This window comes from Xenopus laevis, chromosome 2L (genome assembly GCF_017654675.1).
Source record: "Xenopus laevis strain J_2021 chromosome 2L, Xenopus_laevis_v10.1, whole genome shotgun sequence".
Lineage (NCBI taxonomy): Eukaryota > Metazoa > Chordata > Amphibia > Anura > Pipidae > Xenopus > Xenopus laevis.
Window position 1 is genome coordinate 140,260,249 of NC_054373.1, and position 15,909 is coordinate 140,276,157.

General features: G+C 38.2%; 2 protein-coding genes across 2 annotated transcripts in view; one reads left to right on the plus strand and one right to left on the minus strand.

The window, feature by feature from the left end:
- Window positions 1-15,909, plus strand: part of LOC108707543 (general transcription factor IIF subunit 2-like) — a 128,584-nt gene that overhangs the window by 60,995 nt on the left and 51,680 nt on the right. The window contains exon 4 of the mRNA XM_018245537.1: window positions 9,341-9,422. Within this exon, the coding sequence (XP_018101026.1) occupies window positions 9,341-9,422 (82 nt within the window). The remainder of the gene's footprint in view (window positions 1-9,340; window positions 9,423-15,909) is intronic.
- On the minus strand, window positions 1,284-2,262 carry kctd4.L (potassium channel tetramerization domain containing 4 L homeolog). Its single transcript, XM_018247322.2, has one exon. The coding sequence runs from the start codon at window positions 2,098-2,100 to the stop codon at window positions 1,327-1,329; it is 774 nt and encodes a 257-aa protein (XP_018102811.1). The 5' UTR covers window positions 2,101-2,262; the 3' UTR covers window positions 1,284-1,326.

Below are 15,909 nucleotides of genomic sequence, written 5' to 3' on the forward strand. Positions count from 1 at the left end.
GTTCAGTGAAAGACGTATGAATATTTAAGATGATGTCATATATACTGGGTAAGATATCACTTGGTTATACAGGTATGGGATCTGTTATCTAGATAACTCCGAACAACAGGAAGGATATCATCCATAGACTCCATTACTGTACAGGAATGGAATCTGTTATCTGGAAACCCATTATCCAGTAAGCTCTGAATGACAGAAAGGCTGTCTCCTATAGACTCCATTATAATCAAATAATCCAAAAGTTTTAAAATACAGTACCTTGTACTTCATCCAAACTGGATGCAAACTAAGATATGATTAATCATTATTGGAGGCAAAACAATCCTATTGGTTTTATTTTGTGTTCAAATGATTTTTTTTTTTAAGGTATGGAGATCTAAATTAGGGAAAGATCCCTTATCCGGAAAACCCAAGGTCCCATGCATTCTGGATAACAGGTCCCATAACTGTAGCTTAGTAACTTTCAAGTCTTTTTTTTTTTTTGCTGTGTAGATCTTCAGCTAAGATGTAATAAAAACTAGTCAGTAGCTACTTATGCATTGTCTGCTACAATCTTCTACTACAAATAACCAATGAATTGGTAAATATTATAATATTCATAGGTTTTCTGTACTATTTTTTTTTTTTACCTGACATAACCTTTTTTGAGTTATATGTAAACATGCAAAGAGAACAGTCACATCTAAGATCTCAGAAATACATGCACAAAAATACTTCTGTGTGATTCATCCTTCATATTCGGACGACAATTACACAGTCATTTTCGGGAGTAGGGATGTGTCGGAACATTAAACCCAAAAATTTCAATTAACGCCTATTTTGCGCAAAAGATCAATTTTACAGTCACACAAGATATACAGTAATAAGATTAAGTATATATTGGGCAGTATGGCAGTTGTCACAATGCTGAATTGAAGCCAAGACTGACATTGTGCTTTAAAAAGAGACATTGAAAGCTGGGAGATTTCCATGGAGAGCTGTTAAGGACAATTTCCTCTGATTAAATGTGTACGGTTGTTACACAGAATAGTGCACAAACATGATTGCAAATGACAGCAGTGAAGGGCAAATATTTTAGCAGCTTAAAACCGTTTATTTACAGCGAACATGTTCTAAAAATCCCTAGTTTTCCTTTTACACAAAGAACAGGATTTTCTGCAGCGGGAGTTAATGTCACTTTGTACATACCATTGGCTCACATGTATTCATGTGCAGCAGAGCTCTTTGCTTGCTCACGAGTCAGGTACATTGTGTGAAGCCAAGGAGCTGCTGTTTAATGAGGCTTGGCTGGATCCTCCTCTGCCTTTTGTTTAGCCAAAGAAGTAATTACTTGATAAAATGAAGTGCATCGCTCTGAACAATTGACCCTTTTGAACAATCCAGGCTCGTCAGCAGTCTGAAGCCGCACTTTAGGGCCATCATAATGGCTTCAAACTTAAGAGTTTCCAGTGTGCAGACAAAGGTGTTGTCTTCCTTCAGAACAAGACGCGTCCCATTTTCCGATTTGATGAAATATTTAAATTGAATTACGTTTGAGGAGATGCAGAATTCCTCTGGAAATCCGTCCAGCCTGCTTTTGGAAACCAGCACAATGCGGGCTTTGATTTTGGAGATAAAATCAGGGGCATTGCAGAAGATCCGGAGACCCTGAGACCGATCGTGGTTGTCTGTTATTTCCAAAAAAGTGGTTTCTCTTGCAGCTTGCTGCTCTTTCTCCCATCTGGCTTTCACAGCTGCATTCAGTGCCTTCAGCTTGAAAAAATCTGCTTCGTTTGCTAAAAGGTGGTTTTCTTGGAAGCCCTCCGGTAACAAGAGCTCCCCATTGCGTAAAAAGTTCAGAACATGTCTGAATAGTAGCCCGTCTCTGTCTATGAAGTAATGTCCATCTGCATCAATTGGGCAGAAAATTTTCTTATTCACAACACCTTCAAGGTAAGAGTCGGGGTACTTGGAGAGAGTCTGTTTCTGTGTGATGTACAGATAGCCACCAACATTGAGAGTGACAAGAGATGTTTTACAGTTTGTACGTGGGTCTCCGTCTGCTGAATTGTGACATTTGTTGTCACATTCTTTGTCCGTTCTGTTGATTCTCTGCTCCATCCTGATCAGCAGAGTGGTACAATAGCAGTCTGGCCTGGCTCTTGTTTGGTTGTAAAGAAAAATAAAATAAGAACCCTATCCAGCACCGCCACGATGATGGAATGGAAATGCTGCCAGCATTGCATGAGCTCTCAGCTCGCTTTTGCAGTAGGTGGCGTATGAGCTATGCAAACAGCAAGATATCACCAATACAGCTGGGAAAAATACAATTTGCATTTAACCGTGTGAGGCAACATCTTAACTGTGAGCACTTCTCTGATAATTCAGCCGGTAATTCTAGACAATAAAAAGAAGCCAGTCTAAAATTGCCATACAGTGACACCAATACTGAATATTTATTATGCCTGTGATAATCTCATTCAATTATAGGGATTTCTTGTATGAAACTTTTTCAGTCATGTTCTTCTTTAATCCAGTTAATGTTTTATGTCTAAACATAACATCCAGCACATGCATATGTACTAAACATTGCACAATACGAGCTTTTGGCCCAGAGTAAGACGTTTTTTAGCACCAATGAGTGTGCACATACTTAGTTTAACAAACTGGCACATATATCAGTATTGTATATCAATGGAAACGTTTAACACCTACTAACTAATGTGGTAATGATTATTTTTGTAATCTGTGGGCATCCTTGCACTCTTAAAAGGGAACTAAAGTGGCAAATAGAATAATGCTAGAAATGCTGTATTTTGTATACTAAACATAAACTGCACCAGAAGCCTAATAAAACAAATGATTTATGCTTTCAAAGTTGGCCGCAGGTTCTTTGCAAGACCAAGACTACGCACATGCTCAGTGTGGTCTGGGCTTCAGTTGGAAGGGTTAAGCTTAGGGATCGTCATAAATTATTCAAACAGCACAAGTCAAATAAAATCTGCCATAGAAGCTGATACAGCAAGACTGATTAATAATCAGAATGTGCAGACTGCACTGGGTCTACAGATACAAATCTACACAGTTGCCGGCTGCTTTACAGGGAAACAAACAAAGCTGCTCAAGTTCTGGGAAGTAAGGTAGGGGGAGCTCTCCCCCTGCCATTTGAAAGTATGATATTTTCCCTGCAGAGTAGTTAGGGACCGTCTGAAGTTTCCTATCCTCAGCAGTCAGAGCAAGTAAAACAAAGGGGGACTTTCACTGCATACAGTCAGGTTTATTATAAAAACGGTACACATTTTTTAATTTAAGCATATCAGAGATGCATTTGTTTTTCATTAAAGAAAGTAAAAATGGGCAAACAATCAAAAATGAAAGGCTGTCTTTGTGACAGTAACTTTACCAGAGAAATGTTTGAGGCACCGAAGATTTGAATGAAACATAGCTACATTTCCGCAGACCAGATTTACAATAACTTGTAAATGAGACTGTGTTGCCACAAAGATCCAATAATCATAAACAACACATAATAGTGTTTCACGTTCATTTCAGAACTACTTTGTAGTATGTTTTATATGATGTGAATTGCTAAAGGGGTTGTACACCTTTAAATAAACCTTTAGTATGATCTTGAGGCTGATATTCTGAGACAATTTGCAATTGTTTTTCATGTTTTATATTATATTATTTGTGCTTTTTGAGTTTAACGTTTTTATTCAACAGCTCTCCAGTTTGCAATTTCACCAGTCTGGTTGCTGTGGTTCAAATTCCCCTAGCAACCATGCATTGATTTGAATAAGAGACTGGAATATGAATAGGAGTGGGCCTAAATAGAAAGATAAGTAAAAAAGAGTAGCAATAACATTAAGGAGAAGATTTGGCAAAGGTCAAGATGTGTTTTCCCGCAAAATTAGAGTTTTTCAAGGGTAGTTTTGAGTCAAAACTCAAATTTTCGGGTTAAAAAAACAACAACTCTTTTTGCGATTTATCATACCCTGAAGCTGGAAATCGCTTAAATGTGAAAATACTCCAGATAAAACCTGTCAAGGTCAGGTAGAAATCAATGGCAGAGATCCCTTCAATCATTTGAAGATGTTTGTTGCCTTTATGATGTTTGGGTTTTTTTTCAGTGGGTTTTGCTCAAAAACGCAATTGATTTTGAGATTTTTTTTTACGTGGACAAATTCTGGGTTTTCACCTTCAAATTCACAAATTTGAGTTTTTTACATTCAAGTTTTTTCATAAAAAAAACTCACAAACTCGACCTTTGATAAATAACCCCCTAAATATGTGTTGCTTTGCAGATTATTGTTTTTTTAGGGTCGTGAACCCCATTTGAAAGCTGGAAAGAGTCAAAAAATTTTAAAAAATGTAAAAAGAACAAATGAAGGACAATTGAAAAGTTGCTTAGAATTGGCCATTCTACAACATACAAAAAATTTACTTAAAGGTGAACCACCCCTTTATTAGCTGCTATGTACCAGTATGGGATCCATTATCCAGAAACCTGTTATCCAGAAAGCTCTGAAAATACGGAAAGACTGTCTCCCATAGACTCCATTTTCTCCAAATATTCCAAATTGTTAAAAATTATTTATTTTTTCTATGTAATAGTAAAACAGTACCTTGTACTTGATCCCAACTAAAATATAATTAATCCTTATTGGTAGAAAAACCAGCATATTGGGTTTATTGTGGATAACAGGTCCCATACCTGTAATTTGTAAATTTGTAAAAAATAAAAAAAAACACCTGAAAAGCAAAATGTGAAAATACTGCAGATGTTTCCATCTTTACAAACGTATAACCTTCCAGCTTTGACAGAATTGTTTGATTCTGTTATGATTTTGATGAACTGTACATTTTTTTTGGTCCATTTCAGGGACCAAAAGATCCTTTTGCCAAGGAGGTTGCAGAATTCCTGACTGACAACCAAATAAAAGATGTCATTGATGCCTGTCAATAGCTTAGCCATAGTAATTGAAATGACTTAAATGGAGGGATTTCAATGACATTTTACTTCAGTGTCATTTCCATTACTACTGCTACATCTCTCTGACTTTAACAGAAACTTCTCAAAGCTTTATAATTTAACTCAATACACTATCACCAGCTGATAGTATTTTTTACATTTGAAGCACCATGACTCTGCCAATGTCATGTAACTGGAGCAATTTATGTTTTCTAATCACCACTCACCATTCTCCATGGGACTTAGCAGCAGGGAAGCATCTTTCTTTAGTAGAACAGACACTGGTGCTTATTTACATCTGCTTTCTGCCCTGTTTGGTTGGAATTTTTTAGAATATGTTTTCAGTGGAAGTTTTTGATATTATTTTTTTGGATGTGCTGTACTGAATGAGAATCCTACCTTTCAGCTCCTGTGTGCATCTGCAGTGCTGCATTTAGGGGCTGGTATCTGTGGTACATTGCCCTGCTTTGCATATGTAAATTAGGCTTTGGTATTCAGACACATTTTTCACAAAGGATTCAGGGTTCGGCCGAATCCGAAGATAGTGGATTCGGTGCATCCCTATCTCAGGAGGCTGTAAGATGTAAGATACTGAAAATTGCTCTGTATTAGCAAAAACATGTTCATATGTCTAAGGGTATTTTTTTTAAAAATTCAAATTGTGTTTTTCCAGAAAAATTTGACTTTTTCAATGGTAGTTTCAGTATAAACTTTGGGATAAAACAATTTGAATTTTTTGAGATTTAATATGTCCCTGATGCTGCAAAAACCTTGAATCTAGAAATACTCCAGCTAAAACCTGTCGCTTTCATGTAGAACTCAATAGCAGAGGTCCCTTGAACCATTTGAAGGTGTTTTTAGCCTTCATGATTTTCAGTTTTTTTTAGGTGGTTTGCGCTCAAAAGCTTGATCGATTCGAGCTATTTGATGTTTTTTTTGGCGATAACTTGAGCAATTCGAGTTACCCCCCTAATATGACAATTTAGAACTTTGGCATGGCTGGCTTAGAGTACTGGTGGCATTCATACCACTACAATTGCCATTTTTATTCACCCTGAAAAAGAAAATGTAGTCTTTGTTATATAGGTTTGAACCATAAGTATTCTGCAACCTTATATGGTAATTAATATTTCATTAGAACACAGTTACCAGTGTGTCATTATCCTAAATGCTAATTTGAGAGATATATCTTAAAAATACTGCCCAGTGAAACACCTGTCCTGCCTATTTTTGTTCTCCGTCTACCGACACCTGCCCCCATGTGCCCAGTCTCTGTTCCATGACATCATTGCCCTGCTCCACCACATCACCGTCAAGCTTTGTTGCATCACCTTGTGTTACAGTAGTTAGCAACTTGTTTCGAAATTAATATTAATAGGCAATTATTGTCACTTGTCACATTTATGCAATCCCACAACAGTTTTTTCATGGAGCGTCTCCTTGCGGGACATCCAGGTTCATAGCAAACAGCTTCCAGAATTGAGATGTAACTGGGGTTGGATAGATGACTTGTTGAGCAGATGCTGGGAATGAAGTAGGGGTTGGAGATTGTGAGGGGAAAAAAAACTTGATTTTTACAGCAGCATGCATGAAGTACTGATCGCAAGGAATGAGTCTCTGCTGGTTCTCAGCTAGTTCACTCAAAGCGAATTTTTCGCTGTTTCGCGAATTTCGCGTGAAATTCGCGAATTTTTCAGCGCAGCGAGACAGCGCAAATTCCCCCATCACTAGTCTCTGGTTCTCAGCTAGTTCATTCAAATTTACACCAGGTCTTTGAGGCGTTACATTGCTTTGACTATGCCATAATCAGGAGTGGTCGTGACATTTGGGCGACCTATGCAGCTGCACCAGGACTCTTTGGGTGGGGGGCTCTTGAGAAGCTGCTTATCTTGTGTTAAGTAAAGGGTCCAAGCACTGCTTCCAACAAACAAGCCCCCTGCTTGTATACAGTCTGTACTGCCATTTATGTGGCTTATAATAATAAAATGCTGATTGTTCTATTCTTTCCTGACTTCTTATTTTTTTTCCATTCCCTTTTATTGCTGTTTGCACTGACACAACTTCACATGGTTGACAGAAGCGTTTAATGAAGGGTTTAAAATTGATTACAATCAAAGCAGTTTAGTAGAACCTATCATGAAAGCTTTCCAAGCATATATGAATCCTGGTTAAGAGAGCTGCAGGTTTATTCTTCAGCTGAATAGTAAGGATTATAGCAAAGTCAGATGAAAATATCCCTCAAATAAAATTCTTTTCAAGTAAGCACTGAAAAACCTAAAATGTATAAAAAAAAAAATCACTGTGACAATTCTTGAGCCATTGCTCGTTACATTTTAATTTATAAAATTGATCTTTAATGGGTCTCCGGCGTGCACTGTCAGTTGCCATGGTAACCAACAACATCTCTACAGTTCATACATCTGTAATTCTCTGCAGTGAGGCCGTTTGTCCACGTTAATTTTTATAAGCATCGGGGCTGTTGCATAATCATTTTTGGATAATAGATTTAGTAGTTATCTAATTAAATTGTTTAGACTGAAGTGCAAAGGCGTTTTTTGTGGGAATGCTTCAGTTTAAAAAATGCTGCAAAATGTTGTTGTACCTTATAATATATATATAAATAAATAAAAGATTGTGACTTGATGGAATGACATTTCATTTGCATAATTTATTGGAATGAATAAATGTAACATTTTATCAAACAATGCATATATTTGCAACTGGTTTTGTATTTATTGTTACTGTTTGCAATTGCATGACATCTAAGCATACCCCGTCCCATAAAAAATGCTCTTACCAAGCTTCTCTTACCTTCCAGGATAAAATTCGATCTAATAACCGTGACATTCAAAGTAGTTAACAACCCTCCTTCGCTACATATTTGAACCTATCTCCAAGTATTCACCAATCTGCTTGTTTAACCATCCCACTTTCTTCCAATCAGCACTACAGTTCTTTGAATTGTCTCTGCCAGTGGTATACTCAGTACAGTGGTACAGGTATAGGACCTGTTCTCCAGAATGCTCGGGACCTGGGGCTTTCCGGATAAAGGATATTTCGGATCTTCATACCTTAAGTCTACTAGAAAATCTTTAAACACAATAATCTGGTTTTGTTCCAATAAGAATTCATTATATCTTAGTTTGGGTTTCCAGATAACGGATCACATACCTTTACAACACTTACACTGTATCCTTCTTTAAATGATGATCTAAATCATGGTATATTTTGTTTTGTTGGTGAAAGGAACCTTAAAATCGGAATGACTGGCTATTCTGGCGCCTTGGAAGATTTGTTAAGTATCTTGTTTCATTGGCGCTCCCATACTGATGGTGGTAACTGGACAGGCATGGTTTAGTCACTCAGTAATTTATATTGCTTTCAGTAGTGTTATCTTACGTGCTGTTCCTATGAACACTTTTGCTTTTGCCCAGTGTCAGTGTGGTATGTTGATACTATCTCACTGGTAGCTGCAGTTATCACAGCAGGCACTGGGCAGGATATGCCAATTTAATTGTCTTAAAATATAACTTTCTCTAATCCTTGCTCTTTCTTGCAAGAAGAAATAGGCGGTCATTATGACTCGTTCAATTTAACGATCATTCCATACTAAAAAAGTGACATTAATTTGGTTCATTACTTGAAACATTTCTTGTAAAGGGAAAGTTCACCTTAAATTAATACCTTGTAGACAGAAACAATCTTTGTAACTTGGCAACTGGTCTCGTTAATTGATGGGGGGTTTTTTTTCCAATTATTTGATTATCTTTTCGGCAGCATTCCTTCCTGACATTTAATATGCTATCTAACTGCTAGGGCCAGACAAAAGAAACCAGAAATATATTACAGCTCTATTATTTTTGTATTATATATTTTTCTGCCCAGTTCTTCCCCTTCTAGGTAGTTCAGATAAATGCCCAATTGGTTACTAAGTGTCCCAGTATTTTATTGTACTGGGGTGAGATCTATCATTTGGGAAGCTTGTAACATGTAATAAATAAATACCCCTTGATGGTTTTGTCATCAGTATGGATTTATTATTACAGAAAAAAGGAAATCTGTAAAAATTGACACGTTGCTTGTTTTAATATGGCTGTATGGAAATAGCATTGACTTCAATTTGGCTTTTTTGGATTATTGGTGTATGGATAATATATCACACACACTCTCACAGCCAAACTCAAGCATCAAATGTTATTTACGATCTTAAAAACTCAACTCAGCAGCACCAGTGGTTTTGACCCCCATGCTAACAGTATTACGTAATAATGATGGTCAAAGAATGGCACTGGGACGACCAAAGCATTATATGGGGGGATATTTCAGGTGTATCGTTTGGGTAAAATGACCAATAATTTTATATATCTCCCTGATGTCTTTTCTTTCTAGATAAACTTGCGTTGGAAGGTATTGTGGTGAATTGTGCTGAGTGTAGACCTGCCGCTAGTGAAAACTACATGCAAATGAAGAGGTAAGACTTGTTGCTTCATATTCATTCTTATGTTCCTGCATGTTTTAAGGTGGCAAAAATGTTTTCATCAGAGTGATCGACTTTTGGGTTAGTTGGTCAGATTATATATAGTGTGCTCAGCTACATGGATGCCTACAATTCAGGATGCTAGTGCAGAACTTTGTTACTGCTGATGACCTGTATTTTCAGATTCAAGCAGTGATCTCTAATGTGGTTGGCTTGAGAATTGGATCTGCTGTGGGTCTCTTGCACATAAACCAAAAATCATCAGTTTAATAGAGGCCAATTGATAAACTAATTAGTTCTGCATGTAGGCACTATTTAGTTTATATAGCATCACAAATTATGCAGTACAGAAAAAATATTAGTAAAGGGAGAATAACATTTAATTTTAGATGAGTTTTTAATGAAGTTTGTTCTATAATGGTCAAGGATTTCCAGAGGCCTACTGCTGTAGACAAAAACATGCCAGGCATATGTTAAACAAATAAATAAGTACAATTGACTTTGGTAAGGCCAGGGCATGATGTAATTGGATCTCGGGCTGCAGAGAATCTGTTGTTCTGCGCCTGCTCTGCCTGCACTCGGAAACATTGTTTCCGCTCAGGAACAGGCAGAAGCAGCTGATTTTGGAGCCGAAACGCAACATTTTGCATTTTGAACTGAAATTTGCCCACAGTTGTAAAAGGCAAGGGGAGCAGCAGGGCAGTAGATTCTCTGCCTGTGCAGAATCTGCAGTGTTAACATCACCTGGCCCTAGCCTTATAGCTCACGCATGCATTCAAAAAGTATATCACTATAAAAGACAATAGCCATGTATAGCATTTAAATGTTATCTTATAAACTATGCTTAGTGATCTCCTCAAAGTATACCCCGGGCCACTGCAGTTTTCTGCTAACAGGAGCACCATCCCGGGGTAGTAGGTACGTGATTATAATCACTGGGGGATGTCTAACATTGGCACCCCCAGTGATTTAACCTTTCTGTCTCCTTTAATAAGGTCATTAGTTAGAATTAGTGGTAAAGGGGATGTTAACCTTTGAAAAAGTTTGCATAAATTAATAGATTTGTGATTCAATGTGGTTCAATTAAAAATAACATGGTAGCACCACAAATTATAATCAGGTGTCCATTAATAGCTGCTCCAGGTTTATAAGTAAAAAATGCGTTGGGAAGGCTGCCATTTGTAGACCGAAAACTAAAACTTAGGAGCTAAGTGCAAATCTGCAGTGCAATTTGGTACAAAGAAGTGAAGGACTTGGATGCTTAACAGAGACCTTTGTTTGAAGGTCATTTGTAATGTCTTCTTGATTTCTTGATTCCCTACTTTTCTGATTGACTGATGGAGAATCATCCCTGGAAGATTCCTTTTGCCTTAAATGAATTATGAATTAAAGAATGCCAATGCCTGAGCTGAAAGAGTGGCATACATTGCTTTCTCGGTTATGTCTGAGAAACATCAAGAATTTTTGCATTTATGATGCAGGATGGGTAAGCCAAAAAACACAACTGTTGTGTTTTTGTATTCAAGGGACAGCAGATTGTGTTAGTTGTTCTGATGCAGTTTAAATATGCACTGCTTGGAATCTTGGCAGGTACAGACTGAGTAATTAATAGACAAATGAGTAACTGCAAAAAACACAGGCTAAATCAAATGTTTCTATCTGTGCTTTGAGCAATAAAAAGCCTGGAAGCTACATACGTTGAGCATTTAGTTTCCTTTTATCAGCTAACTTCATTATAAAGCTTTCTGTTCAATGGCTTGTAGAATGTACAGTCTGTGGATAAAAGGACGAAAGTGCTGTTTGCCATCTGTAAGCAATGAGCAGAGTGGGGAAATGGGTGGCCCATGTGTCATGATAACCTCAGGAACCCAGGAGACATATGATGTTGTCCTTGTATCTGGAGCCACCCCATTGTTACTCCTGCTATTTTAGGGTAAATGGCATCTCTCTTGCATGTCTTCCAGATTCTGTTTGCATGCTTGAGTGGCACACACCCTTTTTACACTAACACGCTGTACAGTTTGACTGGTGGGATCTTTGCGTACACATACACAGAAGTGTGATATTTTTTTTTTTTAATAACAACGTACAGCAGTGCTGTCCAAGTTCTGTGGTACCGAGGGCCAAAATTTTACTGGCCTATGTGGAGGAGGGCCGATAATGGAAGTCAGTGTTGGCCACTCCCCCTTTTAAACCACACCCACTGTAAACCACACCCATGTTACCACAAGAACTTTTAAGATCATATCCACATTAATGGTGGTAGCACACCAAAAAACCAAATGGTTGGTGCTAACTGCAGGGAAATCCCTCATCACTCATAATGTGAAAAATGTAAGTCATGTTAAAACATACCCTTAAATCCATATGCCTCATACTCCCCTGTGGATAATACAACAACCCCCCCAACACATGATTAAACACCTTGGGGCCCTTAACAACAATTTCCAAATGCTAATAACCCCAAGAACAAACCCCTAACAGGCTAACATTCCACATGTAGCATAGGGCAAGCAGAGAATGGCACACACAAGCAGCACTGGGCAAGCAGAGAATGGCACGCACAATCAGCACTGGGCAAGCAGAGCATGGCACACACAGGGAGGCAGGGCCGGGCCAAGGTATTTTTGCACCCTAGGCAAGGGCTTCAATCAGTGCCCCCCCACCCAGTCCTGCATTACCATTTCCCACCTTACCAGTCATATAGCCCCCTGTACCTGTGCCAGCACCTATAATATTGCCTCCATTTGTACCTATGCCAACGTCAGTCAATCCCTCAGATTGCCCCCAGGCCCCAATCTGTACCTGTGCCAGCATAAGCCAAAACATCCATCATATTTTTACCCCCAATCTGTACCTATGCCAGCGGCAACCAAAATTATCCATCATATTGCCCCAATTGTATCTGTTCCAGCAGTAGCCAAAAATCCATCATATTGCCCTCAAACATCTGTGTACCTGTGCCAGCAGCCACCATATTGCCCCATGTACCTGAGCCAGCAGCAGCCAATCCCTTATATTGCCCCCAATCTGTACCTGTGCCAGCATCAGCCAAAAAATACACACTATTGCCTCCATATATGTACTTGTGCCAGAAGCATTATTGTAGACAGGCAGTCAGCACAACGATTTTCACTCTTTCTTTGTGGGTGGTGCACGTCCTCCAGTGGCCACTTTCCACTGGCACCACATGCAAAAACAACTTCAGGACAGCACCATCAAATATTCATATATAATAAAACGCCTTTATTTAGCTTCACAGGGGCATCACGGCAACGTTTCAGGCCACATGGCCTTTTCTCAAGCTTGAGAAAAGGCCATGTGGCCTGAAACGTTGCCGTGATGCCCCTGTGAAGCTAAATAAAGGCGTTTTATTATATATGAATATTTGATGGTGCTGTCCTGAAGTTGTTTTTGCTTGTGCCAGAAGCAGCCAATTATAATATCATCTGTTTACCTGTGCAAGTAGCAGACAAGATATTGCCCACAAATATGTACCTGTGCCAGCAGCTGCCAAAAGGGAGCTGGGAGTGAGTCTGTCTGGAACAGGGGGTTTATAAAGTTGAAAAACTATTAAAGGCCAAGCAAATCAGGGTTTAAAAAAGAAGACAGGAAATTCCCCTTAAAAGTGTGCCCCGCCCATGATTGCGCCTTAGGCGGGCGCCTACTGTGCCTGCCCCTAGTTCCAGCCCTGCAGGGAGGGAAGGCAGAACAGAGCAGGAGACAAGGAAAGCTTTCAGTCTAAAATGTACTACATACAGTGACACAGTGCTGGTGCCCCATTAGCATTTTGAATAAAGTGTGAACAGGAGAACAATGTGGGCAGTTTCAGTCTGGGTCTGAGGTGTGAACAGTACAGGGCTTAAGGATATAAACAATAGAGGTGTCACAAGTGTGAACAATGCAGGGTGATCGAAGGTGTGAACAATACAGGGGATTAGAGTCTGAATTTGAGGTTTAAACAAAGCAGGGGGCAGTTTATCTCTACAGTGATACTTTTTAAAGTTTACATATGGTAAATTGACACAGCATCTGGGGGGCCAAAGAAGGGGGGGTCACGGGCCGCCAGTTGTACAGCCCTGACGTACAGTAAATTTTTCACAAAAAAAAGTTTTTTATTCTGGTTATTGTATTGCTTTTTAAATACATGTTATTGCATTTTCTTTCTGCATCAACATTCCATTGGAAAAATGTTGATTGCACATCTGACAAACCATCTTCTTGGTTTCATGGTTTCATTGCAATAAAATCACTGAAAAGCTATTAAATCCATTTTTCATATTACCTTAAAACTTTTAGTATGTTATAGACTGGCCAGTTCTAAGCAACTTTTCAATTGGTCTTCATTATTTATTTTTTTATAGTTTTTTTTTTATTATTTGCATACTTCTTCAGTCTCTTTCCAGCTTTCAATTGGGGGTCACTGACCACATCTAAAAACAAATGCTCTGTAAAGCTACAACATTGTTATTGTTACTTGTTATTACTCATCTTTCTATTCAGACCCTAGCAACCAGCTGAAATTACAAACTGGAGAGCTGCTGAATAAAACACTAAATAACTCAAAAACCACAAATCATAAAAAATGAAAGGCAATTGCAAATTGTCTCAGAATATCATTATCTACATCCCTGTGTCAGGTAGACCCCAAAATAAAATTACTTTAGCAATCCTATGCTTATCGGGCATTAAAGAGTTCAGAAGACCTTTCCAGAGTAGAGGTTTACTGTTTTTTTCAGCACTTAAGAACATGTGGGATACAGGATGCCGTGGAAGTTTAAAAATCTAATCAAAGCTTTGCATTTGGGTATACATCAGATGTATTTGCCCAGTTTAATTTCATTAGGATGTATATTTTCTGAGGACACCTTACTGTTGTTGGCTTCTTTGTTACTGAAATCTGAAATATGCTTATTGCTGCTGTGCTTTTAAACTCCATTTTGCATTGCTCCTGTTTTTTCTCAATTCAGGGATCTCCACAGATCAGTACATATTTGGTATTGCCACAGTAGACAGGGGGCTTCCCAAATGAGTTGTATTTTTATGCATATGCATATGTTTTTGGACATATTTCTCTATAATATGCAAAATATGTCATATTTTATTTCTTACTCATTTATCTTGTTACAGAATTAGACATATCCAAGCAGGTTTAAAATGCTTAGGTTGTCCTGGAAAAAAAGCATTATAATTTTACTTGATAATCTAAAGTCTCCCACCCCCCGGGAATACACCTACATTTAAAGAGCACAAAATGTTCAAATGTTGTCTCCCATTTAATACACAAGTGTGAAAATCAGCTGGTACTTAAAGTTTAAAAGAGATGCTCTATATTTTTCATTGTCTCTACAATCTAAAAATATTCAATAATATATAGTTTTTTTGCTACAAAATTCCACCAGAACCAAAATATGGTCATTGGTGTTTTGTAGAGTTGGATATATGATCAATCGTTCAAAATAAGACAAATTCTTAAAAAGGATTCCCCTTTTCTCTTGTATAATAAAACATATTATATATGGAAAATAAAAAGCTGCTTCTTGCCCACAAGCCTCTGAATTGGACAGCCCCAATCTAATCTAATTTCCTTGTTCTACAGAAATTCTGTTGTTGGTCTGATAACTCTATCTTTGACCATGTAGTCTGTGTTTTGCCATTGCAAGTGTATGTGCTAACTAATTAGATTCGTGTGCTGTCTGGGACCAGAATATTGGTTTCCTCCCTGGATTACAGATCTGCATATACTTTCAACTAATTAATCTGGGGGCATTTTATGCTTGCTACACTGTAGCTACTTTTACTGAAAATTGGACTGGTGGGAGCTTATATTAACAAAGCATTCATTGCAAGTATTCCTTCATACGCACAAATACACAGTAGAAATAGGGCTGAAGATCTTAGGAAAATATTGGCTTGCAGAATGAGTGATAACCTCAGTAGAACATTTTCATACACCTTCTAATTACTTGAGATAGTTTAAGCAAAGAATCAACGTTTTATTGTTTCACTGGTTATTTTTTAGCTGTCTTCTGATCCTCAGGATGATGGGTGCTTGGTTAATTTGAATTCTCATGAAAATGTTTTCTTTCTATTCTACGGTGCTTTGTTATTGGCTATTTAGAACATACAAATATGTGTATCTCTTTCTAACCTGTCTGCATCCCCCAACACCTGCTTCAGGATGGCCAACATAGGGCCTAACAATTTTGTAGCCCATGTTTCGGCTCTGCCCAAATTCCTTTTCACAAGTAATGGCATTTATTCCATGCCCCATTAGGAGCACTAAAACTTGAATAAAGAAATAGGCTACAGATGTTGTACATTGTGTTTTGTGTTTCTATACCAGTCCAAGGCAACCACAGGCCTTTAGCAGGGAAGATCTGTGTCTCCAAAAATGCCCCAGTAGCTCCCCATCTTCTTTTCTGCTGATTCACTGCACATGCTCTGTGCTGCTGTCACTTACTGAGCTTAGGGACCCACT